The sequence below is a fragment of the Pyrgilauda ruficollis genome, unplaced genomic scaffold (genome assembly GCF_017590135.1).
Source record: "Pyrgilauda ruficollis isolate IOZ18807 unplaced genomic scaffold, ASM1759013v1 scaffold4, whole genome shotgun sequence".
NCBI lineage: Eukaryota > Metazoa > Chordata > Aves > Passeriformes > Passeridae > Pyrgilauda > Pyrgilauda ruficollis.
In genome coordinates, this window is record NW_024525489.1 from 5,664,697 (window position 1) to 5,677,220 (window position 12,524).

The 12,524-nt window shown below is 37.1% G+C and overlaps 1 protein-coding gene across 1 annotated transcript in view; it reads right to left on the bottom strand.

Moving 5' to 3' along the window:
• Nucleotides 1–544: 544 nt before the first annotated feature.
• Nucleotides 545–12,524, bottom strand: part of HAAO (3-hydroxyanthranilate 3,4-dioxygenase) — a 32,755-nt gene continuing 20,775 nt past the window's right edge. Inside the window, exons 7-10 of the mRNA XM_041477152.1 lie at nucleotides 3,822–3,967; nucleotides 2,682–2,750; nucleotides 1,462–1,544; nucleotides 545–782 (exon numbers count right to left, since the gene is read on the bottom strand). Of these exons, the coding sequence (XP_041333086.1) occupies nucleotides 704–782; nucleotides 1,462–1,544; nucleotides 2,682–2,750; nucleotides 3,822–3,967 (377 nt within the window). The 3' untranslated portion in view covers nucleotides 545–703. The remainder of the gene's footprint in view (nucleotides 783–1,461; nucleotides 1,545–2,681; nucleotides 2,751–3,821; nucleotides 3,968–12,524) is intronic.

Sequence of the window (12,524 nt, forward strand, 5' to 3'; positions counted from 1 at the left end):
CTCAAATATTTAATTGATAATACCTGCAGGTATCTAAGCAACCTGTTTTCTGATGTTGACAGTGTGAAGAACAATTAAATAAAACCAAAACCCAAACAAAACCCTTCTGCAGAGTTTTTGGAATAACAGCAGCAAAATATAATTTGACACTTATCATTTCTGCAAGAAACTTCATTGTTCAAAAAGAAGCAGCAGTTAATAGAAACGGATTATAATAATTTTTCTGCTCTCTTACCCTTTAACATTCTGCTGCACAGGAGCACACCCATGACCCAGGTGCTCCTGTTTAGTCCCATTGCAGTGTTCAGTGTAGTTTGCACGCAGCATCAAGCCTGTTACCTAAGTAGTGTAACAGTATCTGTCCCATCTCCTTTTGTACATCTTGTGGCAGAGACTTGCATTTCAAAAAACTCTAATTTAATCTAGATAGTATCATGTATTATTAGGTAAGTAATCCTGCTACTTGGATATGTGGTCATTTCCTTTCAGATAAAATAAAACAAAATGCTAGATCTTAAAAATACTGATTATGAATTTTGCTAAAACTTTAACTGCTTGGGGAAAAAAGTTTTAATTGGGCACAGCACTTGACTCCACTTAATCATTGTGTTAGAGTATTCAAATTTCCAGGCACTCTGAGTAAAAGATAATTAAGATAGGTAGGTTAAAACTTGGTTGTCCTCAAAGCAAACTGACACAGGAGTTATTTATAAGGCTGCTTGCGTTTTGGATCCTGAGCAATGCAGAGAGCAACACAGTCTTCCGCTCTTTTCCAGCAGTACCTGGAAGAATTGAAAGAGAGATGATGAAAAAAGAAAGATGAGAGTATGTATAGAGAGGGAAATCACAGACTCAAACCAACAAATGAATCATGGATGATATTGAAAAGGAGGAGTGGGCACTTTATCAGCTTTAGCCATGCTCTATCTCTTCCTTTCCTTTCTCTCTGGAAGCTATTTTCCTTTATGTGTATCACGTGTCAAGGTTATGAAATAGCTGTATGCATCCTGCTTCAGGAAGAGAGCTGTGTTCTTAGCCTGAACCCCAAATTTTCCTGCATTGATGTTGATTAAGCCTGGTCTGATGCTTGGAGCATCTGCTGTGAGTACCAGTGGGTAGTTTCAGGCCATATATCATTATGCATGATCTTTTGCATGCTGCATTTTCCTGGTGGTGGTTCTTTCTTTTTTTTTTTTTAATTTTATTTTTATTTATTTTTTCTTTTTGTTTATTTTATTTTGTCCAGCTTTTATCATAAGAGGTGAACTAGAATGAATGTCTGGCTTTTCCTCCTGAAAACACTTTTGCCCTGAGAAATAACAGAGGCTATTGCAAATCCTGCACTCACAGATGCTGTGTTTCTGCACCAGTGATGCCCAACATGGTGTGCATTGAATACACAGAATTTATGTTGCTGGAAGCTGGGGAATACACACTGATCCCCTGTTCATCTCTACTCACACAGACTGGGCACGGACAAGCAGGCTGTCACCAGCAGAGAGAGTCAGGGTTTTACCATCCATGGCAACAGTCGATGTGCCCTCCTGAAAGGAAAGAAGGCTTTTCATTTTCCATGTCCTGTCCCCAGCAGAAAGAAAACGCTGCATGTACAGAAATCTTTCCTACTGAAAGAACACCTCAAACCTGTTCTGTTTCATGAGGCCTAGCTAAATATTCAGTTGATCATGTCTGTCTAACACTATTAGCATCAATAAAAATATGGTTCATTGTTCATTGTTTCGTATCATAAAGCAGCAACCAATTGCCTGACTCTTGGAGTACACTGCCACCAATCTAACCTAGCAGTCTATAAGTTGGAACAGCTCCAGAAATTGTAGAGAGAATCTTCTGGAGTACTTTAAACTCCTCTTCTACTTTTCTGATTCCTCATAGCTTTTTAAGTCTTGAGGAGCAATTCACAAGTCAGCAGGGGGCTGACTGAAATTGCTGAATTCCTCCATATTGGAATGCACTTGTTATTATCTCGTCAAGCAGGGGAGACAGGTTCTTGCCAGCCACAAACTCTTGATTCCACAGGTTGATGTAAGCTGCAGTGTAAACAAACGTCCTTCAAGACTATGATTTCTTTAATTAGTATTTGATAGTCCCTATGAATTTCAACAGAAGAGGAGCTAATAGAAATATCTGCCTCCCAAGCTAGCCTGACTTGTGTAAGCAAAAATCAGCTTTTCTTTTTCTTTGGGTTGCAAATGTATCCTAGAAGCAAGCTGAATGAAGGATGTCTGGATCACCTACAATTCTAATTTAGTATAAACAAGTTTTCAGATTTTTTTATTACCTGATTCTACTTGATTCCAGTTTGACTTCAGGATGAGGGCAAATGTTTCAAGGCAGAACTGAGGTGATGTTGCTTTATTGCTTGATCGGATGTATTTACAGTATATAGCCTAAGTAGTGTGCATTAAAATTCCCAACAAGGATGGATGCCAGTATTTCTGTCATCAACATACATGATGAGGAAAAAGAGGCTATTTTTATTGTGGCAGCACTTTACAGTTATTTTTCATTACAGTTTAAAGCTGAAAGGTGGTGCCTATTGGTGATCTCTTCTATGAGAAGGAAGGGAATCATTCCAGTTTCTGTTGCTAGAAGGCTTTACTACTGTTGAGTCTGAACTTAACCATGAACTCATCAGTTAACAAGTGTGAATTGCCACATACCAGTTGCCATATCCAGATATCTGAATTCTTTTTACTGTTCTCAGTTGTTCCTGGTCCATAAGCTATAGCCTAAAAAAAAAAAAAAAAAAAATGGGTAGTTTCATCCAAGTGACCGAGGTGTCCATATTCATCTCCCAACAGCATTTAAAACATTCTATTTTTACAGGAGAATATTCATAGAAGATGACGTTATTTTTACAGGCATTAAAATTCACACTGTGTTTGGTATTCTCATGTTAATTCCTACTGATAAAAAGAGAACTGGTCACACCTGCGACTCCTTATGCTCCTCTGCATCCTCGCTTATCTACTCCTTCTGCCTCCTCCCACTCTCAGTTTTGCATCTATATGCTTCCTGCTTCTGTTCCTGGAACAGGAACTTCCTCCTCATGAACTCTGGGCCCTGTCAAGAGCCTGTTGAAGCAGAAAAGTTTCTTCCATTAACATTAAAAACGCTGTAGACAGGACTTCATCTTGCTTATTTTCTGCCCCCTCTGTGTTCTTCCTGACATTCCCACACTCTGTCACTTTGCTGTCAACTGTATTGGATTCTTTGGAGTGTGACTCCAAGTAATTCTGGGGAAGAATATGTTTTGTAAACATCACGCATACAGCACAGATATCAAATGTTGACAGCTTCATTTACACCCAAACTAGACTGTGTTTGAATAAACTGTGTAGTGGAATGTTTTAGGGCAGCCCAGGCTCCCTGGTTGCTGTCCAGTTTTCCTTGTTTCCACTTTACGTAGATAGAGGAGGAGAAAAAAAAGTGTGTTTCCACACCCAGATTAGACTTGGACCACGCTGCTCAAGCACTTGATTTGCATCACACTGGTGCTTCTGATTTGGGAAATATGGTGAGAGGGACAGGGGAATGAACGAGCTATTTTAATCCCAAAGGAAATGAACAGAAATAAAGGTCAGGTTGATTCTGGACATGGTAGTAATGAGCTAGAAAGCCCCTGCCCTAAGCTAGTCAAATCAATGGACCAAAGACAGGTTCTTCTGTTGGGGTGCATAACTTTGTCTGCTGACTATATATTGATCCCAGGCCTGGATTCATTAATTCTGAACAGTAGGCACCAATTATCCATACCTTCAAATTTTTTTTTTTTTTATAGAGAAATGATACCCCCTTACCTCTGTTTCAAAGTTATCTCCAAACATACTCAAGGATTTTTTCTGTTTTATTTCACCACGATGATCATTTAACCAGCTTGAGAAGGAAAATGGCTCCATAAGAGAAGTGGAATTCAGTGGGAAAGGTGTTTCTTTCAGGAGTTCATCTGTAAGCAAGGCAGAGGGCTATCACTGACAGCCCTTGCTTCCCTTGGTCTTTGCAAACATTTTATTTGAGGGGTCAATTTACAGACATTATCTAGTCAAAATTTTTAATAGTAAGCAGTGTTATGGTCATTATCAGGACTTTTTGAGATTGAAAGACGCATATGTTATTTGCGTGTCTTTATGGAGTGACTTGGGGCTATAGAATGAGCTTGTTCTACATCTCACACATAGTACTGGCTTTTATGTTTCTTCTCCTCTATGGTTCTCCTCTCCTCCCCTGTTTTTAAATACACTGGCCACAGTGAATCAAACAGATTAGCATAACCTAAAATTTAATACAATGTATTTTTTTTGTGGTGTTCTTGGAGCATGTAGTGGCTTTGGTTTTGGTAACTGGATTTAATTTCCAGTAATTCTCCTTCCTAAATAATTTGACTTAAAATAGCTGGAGGACTAATTGCAGTATAGCTGGCAAAATTCATTCTGCGTGTTGCTGGTACACGAAATGAGCTTTAGCTGTTTACCAGCTCACAGTGAAGTGCAGAGACAGAGCCTTAATGATTCTATGTAGTTTGTTCTGAGACGACATGGGGGAGGACCCATTGAGTAATTTCAAGCAGTAATGCCAACCAGATGCTGGAAAAACTCCCTGGATGGTTTGCTCCCAAATGTATTGTGGTAAAAAACCTGCAGCTAAATCTTAGTCTCGGTGCTAGTAATAGAACAGCTCTTTTTAAAGTATTTAGTGTATTCGTTATGCAATATTCTTTTGGTTCTGTTCTAATGCTGAATTTTACTGCTCTGCAGTGTCTTGAACATATAATTTCAGTTTTTCATTAAAGACCATTTTGTACACAGTCTTTGAACAATATGTGAGAGGGCCAGTGCATGCGAGGGATAGCAGCCTACTCAAGGTGCTGTTGCTGTTCATGGGGTCCCAGTAAGCACTGAGTACAACCATCTCCAGATAATCTGGGTGGGATCCTACTCCTTTTGTTGTAGAAACAAAATTTTGCTCTTCAAATTTCTTCTCCATTATTTTGGGAGGTTCAACCTAACCCACTGTGGTCCCTTAACTTCACCCATGCTGTGATTTTCTCATATTAAAATAAATATATTTTTAAAAATAATTTCCCTTGACAATGCCTCTTTCTGGAAATTCTGAAAGCAATCTGAAGAAATCTGCAGCAGAAGAAGACTTTTTTTTTCTTTGAAAGCTTTCTTCTTCAGACTTTCTTTTTTAAAACAAAGCTTACTACTTTTACATTATTTAACTCAAATATTTAAAAAAACCTTTTACTGAAAAGCAAACTAGTCCAGAGAAACTAAGCAGCACCAAAGAAAAAAAAGGAAGTCTTTACATTAGATTTATTTTTTTCTGAACTTGTAAGCATTAACAAGATCTAGTCTTGAACGTTCTCTATTTTATTGTCTGATGATACTAAAATGCAGTGTTAAGGTATTTGGTGATTTAATTTTGGTGCTTCACTTTTCTCACTGCCACGTGACTAGTTGGGGTTTTTTTCCTTAATTTTCACAGGTTCATCAAACATCCTTTGGAGATAATTAGGAACACATACACACTTTGTCCTTAAATTATGGATATGTGCAAATGAGGCTGCAGTGGAAAATTGCTTTTTTGACTAGGGACTGATGTAAAACAAAGGTCTAAAATATTATGATGTGTGTTCACACACAGCAGAGGAGGAAAAGAAAAGAACATTTATCAGAAATTTTATGAGAAGGTACTCAGTGCAACTGGTGTTCCAAAAGACATTAAAATATTTTGTTCTGTTAATAACTGAAATATTTATCAGTTGTTTTTGTTTTATTTTGTTTTCAGATTAAAACTCATCATTTGAATTCAGAAAAGTTCATTGTAGTTTTGGAATACCATAAAGTTACCCATTGGCTGAGCTTTCTACTAAAACGCATGTCCTAGTTGTGAGAGGCATATGGGGTTTTGGTGGTGGGTTGATTGTTTGTCTGTTTGTTTTAAAAAAAAAAAAAAAGCATATGGAAGCTGGTAGGATAAGAGACAAATACTGAGATGCTGTGAGTATCCTGCTCAGCTTGGGGAGTATTTCTTCTCCACTGTTTAAGAATTCCAGCATTCCAAGCTGACAAGTAAATTCAGATTGTATATGCTGGAGATTGAATAGCAAAAAGTGGAGTCTCAAGGATCGGCACTGTGGTGCTTTATGCAAGAAGATTTGTGAATGTTCCCCATGAACATTGCAAGGAACTTGGGGTAAAAAAGAAAGCCAAAGTACCAAAGTACTTATTTATATTTTGACCAAGAAGCAACACATATCTAACAATAAGTCCAAGTTTGTAGTTTAACTTCTGTCTGTTATTCTCCATAAACATAATTTTGCTATTTTCCTCTTTCTGCTGATCTCTGACTCCTTTTGCCCTGATCAGCTGGGACAACACACAGGGGGCAACAGCACAGAGTGGCCTGTGCCTACTCAGGGCCAGTGTAAAGTGCAATACATCCTGCACTTAGTATGGTGCGCTGTCCTTTCTTGCCTGTGATAAACAGCCACCATCTAACAGTTTAATTTGCTTTCAAGTGAAGGTGGGCTTTTCTTTATTTAGACTTTTAAGTTCCTCAGTTCAGAGCTTTTTTTTTGACACTTGTCTTATCAGCGGGCCCTAGCCTATGATGGGGTTTTGGCTTAGTACTATCTTTGATGTTAATGGCACTTGCTCAGTGACAGCATAATGGCCTTTGAAAACTGTGCCTGCATGGAATTAAGTTTTTAGAGTGACCCGGTACGATGATTTGATTATGTGTTAGTGCAGAACAAATGAGAGAGCGCTGTGGTGATGAGGTACGTGACAGATGTGTGACATTATCAATAGACTACTTGACTGAGTCCTTATTTAACCCTGATGCTGATCCCTTGCATGATGCCAAAAGCTGTAGGTGTCCTAATGCTTGTGAACTTGAGCTAACAAGCTACAATGAAGAGGATCCAATCTCTTGCAGTTCCACACATATTGGAGTTGAAGCCTGGTGCTTCTAAAAGAACTGAGTATTTCTAATCAGGCTAATGGCTTATATTTAGATATTGTTGCATATATTTCTGTTTAGCCTCTACATTCACTTTCAACAGTATCTGAGGAAGTGCAAGCCCGTGTTTCTGGAGTCCTGTTCTAACAATACTGTGAGACAAGGACACAACATGTTTAATGATGGGAAAGATAAAAATATGCCAGTAAAATGCAAGAAAATGGCACTTCTAAGCTAGAGAGCTAATAGACTTGTGTAAGTTTTTCCAAGTAATATAACACTATGTGGAACATCAAATCTAATATTTTCTTACATTTTCAGACATCCATTTAAAGGTTCAATACTAAAGTCCATTTCTGCAGATCATTACTATTAAAAATTTATATCACAGTTCTTTATGGAATTACAGCTTTTTTCAGGTTTTAATTACAATGTGATGATATCATGTTAAGCTGAAAAAATGTCATGTTTGCAGAATGAGTTTGTAAATATTTAAAAAAGGAAATTTACAGGTTTTAGGGGAACTTGACTTCAGTTAAACAATACTGAACTGTACTGAGACTGAGAATATTAAACCAAAGAAGGAGAGAACAAGTTTTTTGCAAGAAAAGAGCAAGTTGAATGTACAAGTAGTCACAGCCTCAACAGAGACTATCTAAAGAAGAGTTTGAGCTTGCTAGGAGTACTGTATTTCTGATGCAGTAAAGAGAACAGGTAAAGAAGACTGACACTAACCTACCAGATGTATGTGGCTCATTTGCTTAACTCACATGTAACATGGAAGGCCCCCCTTCCCTTCCCTGGTGATACTCTTAAGCTTTCTTGTCAAGAAATCAAACTGTCTCATTCTCTTGAGCCCTACTATCCCCAAGCTCTTACCATAGATCTTGTTTCTTCAAGATTTGTTCAAAGGAAAAGAGCAATAAAGCACTAGAAATATATCAAAATAAGGTCAACTGATTGCATGTTGGCTTTATGAAAAACTGTATCTTTCAGTGATATATCACCCTTCACTTGTAGACAGAGCATTCTAGATGGAACAAGGTTCAAATCTTTAAATCCCCATATATTCTTACTAATTATCCCACCATTCTGAGGTGCTGTGCTGCCTCAGTCTGTCCCTACATGCTGTGTCCCATCTCCATGCAAGCATGTGGCAAAGTCCATTACAAATGGTGTCTCCTTCTATAGCAGCAGAAGACATCATTCAAAGTGGAGTGATTGTATCCTCTTTATTTTTTATCCTTTAACTGAGTGTAAAATAGTCCAGACTACAGATGATGAATTATTTAAAAGTTATGTATTAATTTGTTTCTGTACACTTTCTAATCAGCATTTTCATGTCTTCAATACTATATCATGACGAATAATTCCAATGATAGAGTTTTGCAGCATTTCATATTTAATTGCCAATGCCAGTAATAATACATTTCCTAGGATGTTGTTCCCATATGTGCCTACCTAATTTCTATGAAAAAGTCTGTTTTATTCTCCAAGTTAACAGAAATGTCAATGAGACTAGTAGGATTTTAATACCTCTGCAAATAAAACCAGGGAAATGAGGGGCATAATTTCAGACACCTGGGTTTTAGCCCAGTCCACATAAAAATCCAGAGTGAAAGCACTGAGAGTGACTGATTACTTTGAGGGTTGTTGGTTCATTTTCCTGTTGTGGATTATAGATGCAGAAGCATTTAGTTGAAATTAGAAGCACTCACTTGGTGCAACCATACATTTCACTGTGTAACTGTATTCTTTTTTTGTAGCATGTGCTGAGAATTGTCATGACTGCTAATTTATGACTTGTCCATGTAATTATTTCTAGACAGATTTTTCTTTGTGTCATTAAATCTATGCTGGAAACTGAACAACTTTTTTTTTCCCTAATTGAAACTAAGAAATTTGAGAAAAGCCTTGAAAAATACTTTTGTGATAAAGAAATATAGCTTTTTCAAAGGGAGATGTCATCAGCCAGAAGGAAAGGAATAAATTAAAGAAAAAAAAAAAAAAGTCCATATCCTATTTAGGCCATAATTCTTATTAAAGGTTTTTCATGATCTAGCTAGGTTATTGTAATTAAGAATGACAAGTTGTACTGAGAAATGCTGTCCACTTACCCAATACTAACATAATTTCTGAATCTGCCTTTTATAACTCAGGGCATTTCATTAATCCTCTTTGTATGTAACTTCAGTTTGCATAGAATGGGAATAGGATACTTCATTATAACAACAGTTGAGACCTCACTCTCTTGGTGAGGCAATGATTTTTACAGCATGTGCGAGCTATTACCACTAAATAGCCTTAGAAACACTAGTGAAAATGTCAAACTCCATTAGTGAGTCTTCTGTTTCAGATGTTGCTGTCTGGGGAGCATTTATGAATGTAAGGAGGAAAGAAGCTGCTTTATTAGAGAGGACATACCTGCTGTGAAACTGCTGAGCTTTATAGCTCTTTAATATTTCTTATTTGTTTCACAAAAGTCTGAACAGAAAGGAAAACAACTCTATATAGGGCATTTCTTCCTATTGCCCTGATAGGTTTATTATGTACATTATGCACTACGGGTATATATAGGTCAGTAGTGGCTTGGTTCACATGGTGAAGCATTAGGAGAGCTCCCAGAACCCACAGTTTATGTTTTCCCTCTATGAGGAGGCTCACTTGAGAATACTGTGGGAGAAGCAGATTTCTTCCTGAAGACTTTCTTGGGTTTTTTTTTTTTTTTGGTGTTGTCTTGAACAGCTCTGGACTCTGGGAGCCTAATGAAACTTTTGGCTCCAGAGAATGTGCAGCCTGCAGTCCTGAGTCTTGGATGATACACTGTAGTTTGGAACTAAAAAAACTCAGAAGTTTTCATATGGAAAATTATAGCAGCCCTACTCCAGACGTTGTGATCCTACTTTGTTTCTGCATTAAATATTGCTGACTTAGGTAGGTCTGTCTGGGTAGTTCATTTTCATGATGAGCTCTGTATTCATTAGGGACCAGTGTCCACACTTAAATATGGGAGGAGAGGAAGTAGATGAAACCAGTGAGAGGTAACATGATTATAAGAATTAAATGAGTTTTATTATATGGCTCTATCCACTTTTTCCACCTACATGTCCTTTACAGTTCAGGTGCAGCTTCAGGAGAGATATAAACATGACTTGGAAGTTACTTAAAGGATCTACATGTGACAGGCTAAAGATGAATAGTGTGTTTACATGGTCATCTTTGCCAGACGAGAGCAATGAGGATGATACAGAAAAGGAGAAGATTCATGTTGATAGAAGTTATAGAGATGGTGTTGTGGGGAACTGTACAATTTTGACGGGTCTAGACATTTTAAAATTATTAAGTCTTTGTATTGGTTAGTCCTTAATAGGATAGTCTTTAAGATCTAAATGCTCATATACTGTTTTTTTTGGTTTTTTTTTTAAAAATACAAGTACTCAGAGCAGGAAGAAGTACCATGTTATAGAAGAGAAGGAGTGATCAATTTAGGTGCGTTGGAAGTCCTTCAAGATGAGAGTAAAGAGAATCAAATAGTCAATTTTGTATACAGACACACAGCAAATAAAATTTATGTTCAAAATTAGCATTGTTATTTGAAAAAAACACAGAGACAGTATCTTTAGAATTATTTCAATGCATTTAAAACAGAAAGGCACAAATATTTATACTGTTGTTTGAAGTTCAAAAGCATAGCCCTGTATTTGCTCTAGTGCAAATGTAGACAGAATTTCTTCCTGCATGTTTTTAGTTTTCTGAAGTAGTTGTAATTGAATTAACATTTCCCACTAGCCAGTTAACTGAAAAAAAAACCCCAAAAAATATAGAAGAATAAAGATCTGCCTGTTTTTATATATCAGTGAAACAAGACGGAGCAGCAAATACTGTCTATGGAGGTTCACTGGATTAGCTACAGAGTATGACCATACAGAAGCTGATTTTTATAGTGCTGAGCTTACCCTTACAACTTCTTCAGTAGCACTGCTGAGACCACAGAACATTTACAGAGCATGCCCTAGGCTCTATGGTAACCCCTGCCCCACTGACTGAAGAAAATACCTATTTTTTTAATGCTCCTTAGGTTTTGTTTGCTCTGAATCACAAACATAAAATTGCCCTGTATTCTAACTGTACTAACTAGATTCTTAATCTAGACTGAAAATCATCCTAGATACACCAAAAATCAATGAAAGTTTTTCTAGTGAAGTCACTACGGGACTGGTTTTTCTATTATATATCTCTATGTTCACTCACAATACAGCTTGTTTGGGAAATAAAATTTCATTGATAATTAGAAGTAGATTAGTTTGATAAACAAATTCCTGACATTCTATCTGTACCATAAATGTTCATGAGGTTCATTTTCAAACACACCTAACTGTAGAAAAAAAAATTAGTGCAGTTTTTTCCCCATCAAATTACTCCTAAAAGAAGTCTGGATTATTTCAGGCATGGCAGGTAAAGCTTTTGAGCTTCTGGTTACTTCTGCAAAGAATATTTAGCCATCCCTCTTTATTAGAACCAAGGTTTCTCTGTCTGAACCATCTCTTGTCCTCTTGACTAGAAAAGTGGGATGAAATAGACACATTGGGATAATCTTGCCCTCAGGCTGATTCAGCTGAAAGAAGCAAGACTTGTTTTGATAACTATGATTCCTCATGTCAAAAAATATTAAAAGTAAACCAAACCAGCCTCTCTTGAGAGTTCCATGTATACCCTATATCCTAAAAATATTCACCCCTTTTGATAAAAAAAAATAGGGGAGAGTAATCTCATAGTTTATTTCTGCATATGGAAACAAAAGAGTCTAGTAATAAAATACAAAACAGTTCCAGGGAGGATGCCTCAAGTAAGGATTGCATGCAATATATATTATATATTTCTGATTATATTTTTCCTGATGGCATTTGAGTCCCTCTTCTTCTGTGCCTTCACATATTTTGATTTCCCTGCTTTCAGAGGGACTTTCCATGCTATTGGCTAAGCCAGAAACCATAGATAAATCAAGAAAAGGTCTGGACTTAGTTTTGGGAAAGCCATTGGAGCTTGATTGATTCCATTTACAGCTTTCCTCTATGAGTGAGCTGCAATCCAGGATTTCTTTGAAGATGCTTTTCCTCAATTTTATTCCATTTCTCTCTAAGAAGGTGAGGCAGTACTTCACGCTTATGTAGAGAGGAACCTGAGAGTGCTTCAGCCAGCACTTTTAAATTGAGGCAATTCTGGATTTTCTGAAGAGAAAGTGAAGGAAAAAAAAAGGCTGAAACTCCATCCTCTGCATAAGCCAGTACAAACGATGTTGAGATATGTATTGAGTGAAACATCATGGCAACTGGCAGTATCTTGTTATATGTTACAAATGTCATGCTGGTTGCTGAACTCTACTTCTTAAAATAAAAAAAAAAAAAGAAAGAGAGAGAGCTCCTGAGGGAATAAAACCAAAGCACTATTTTTATATCAGCTGGGTATGCCTTCAGAGCGAACATACTATCAACTTACTTCTATCTCGGTCAAACTGTTTGGTTTTGGTTTTTGTTTAA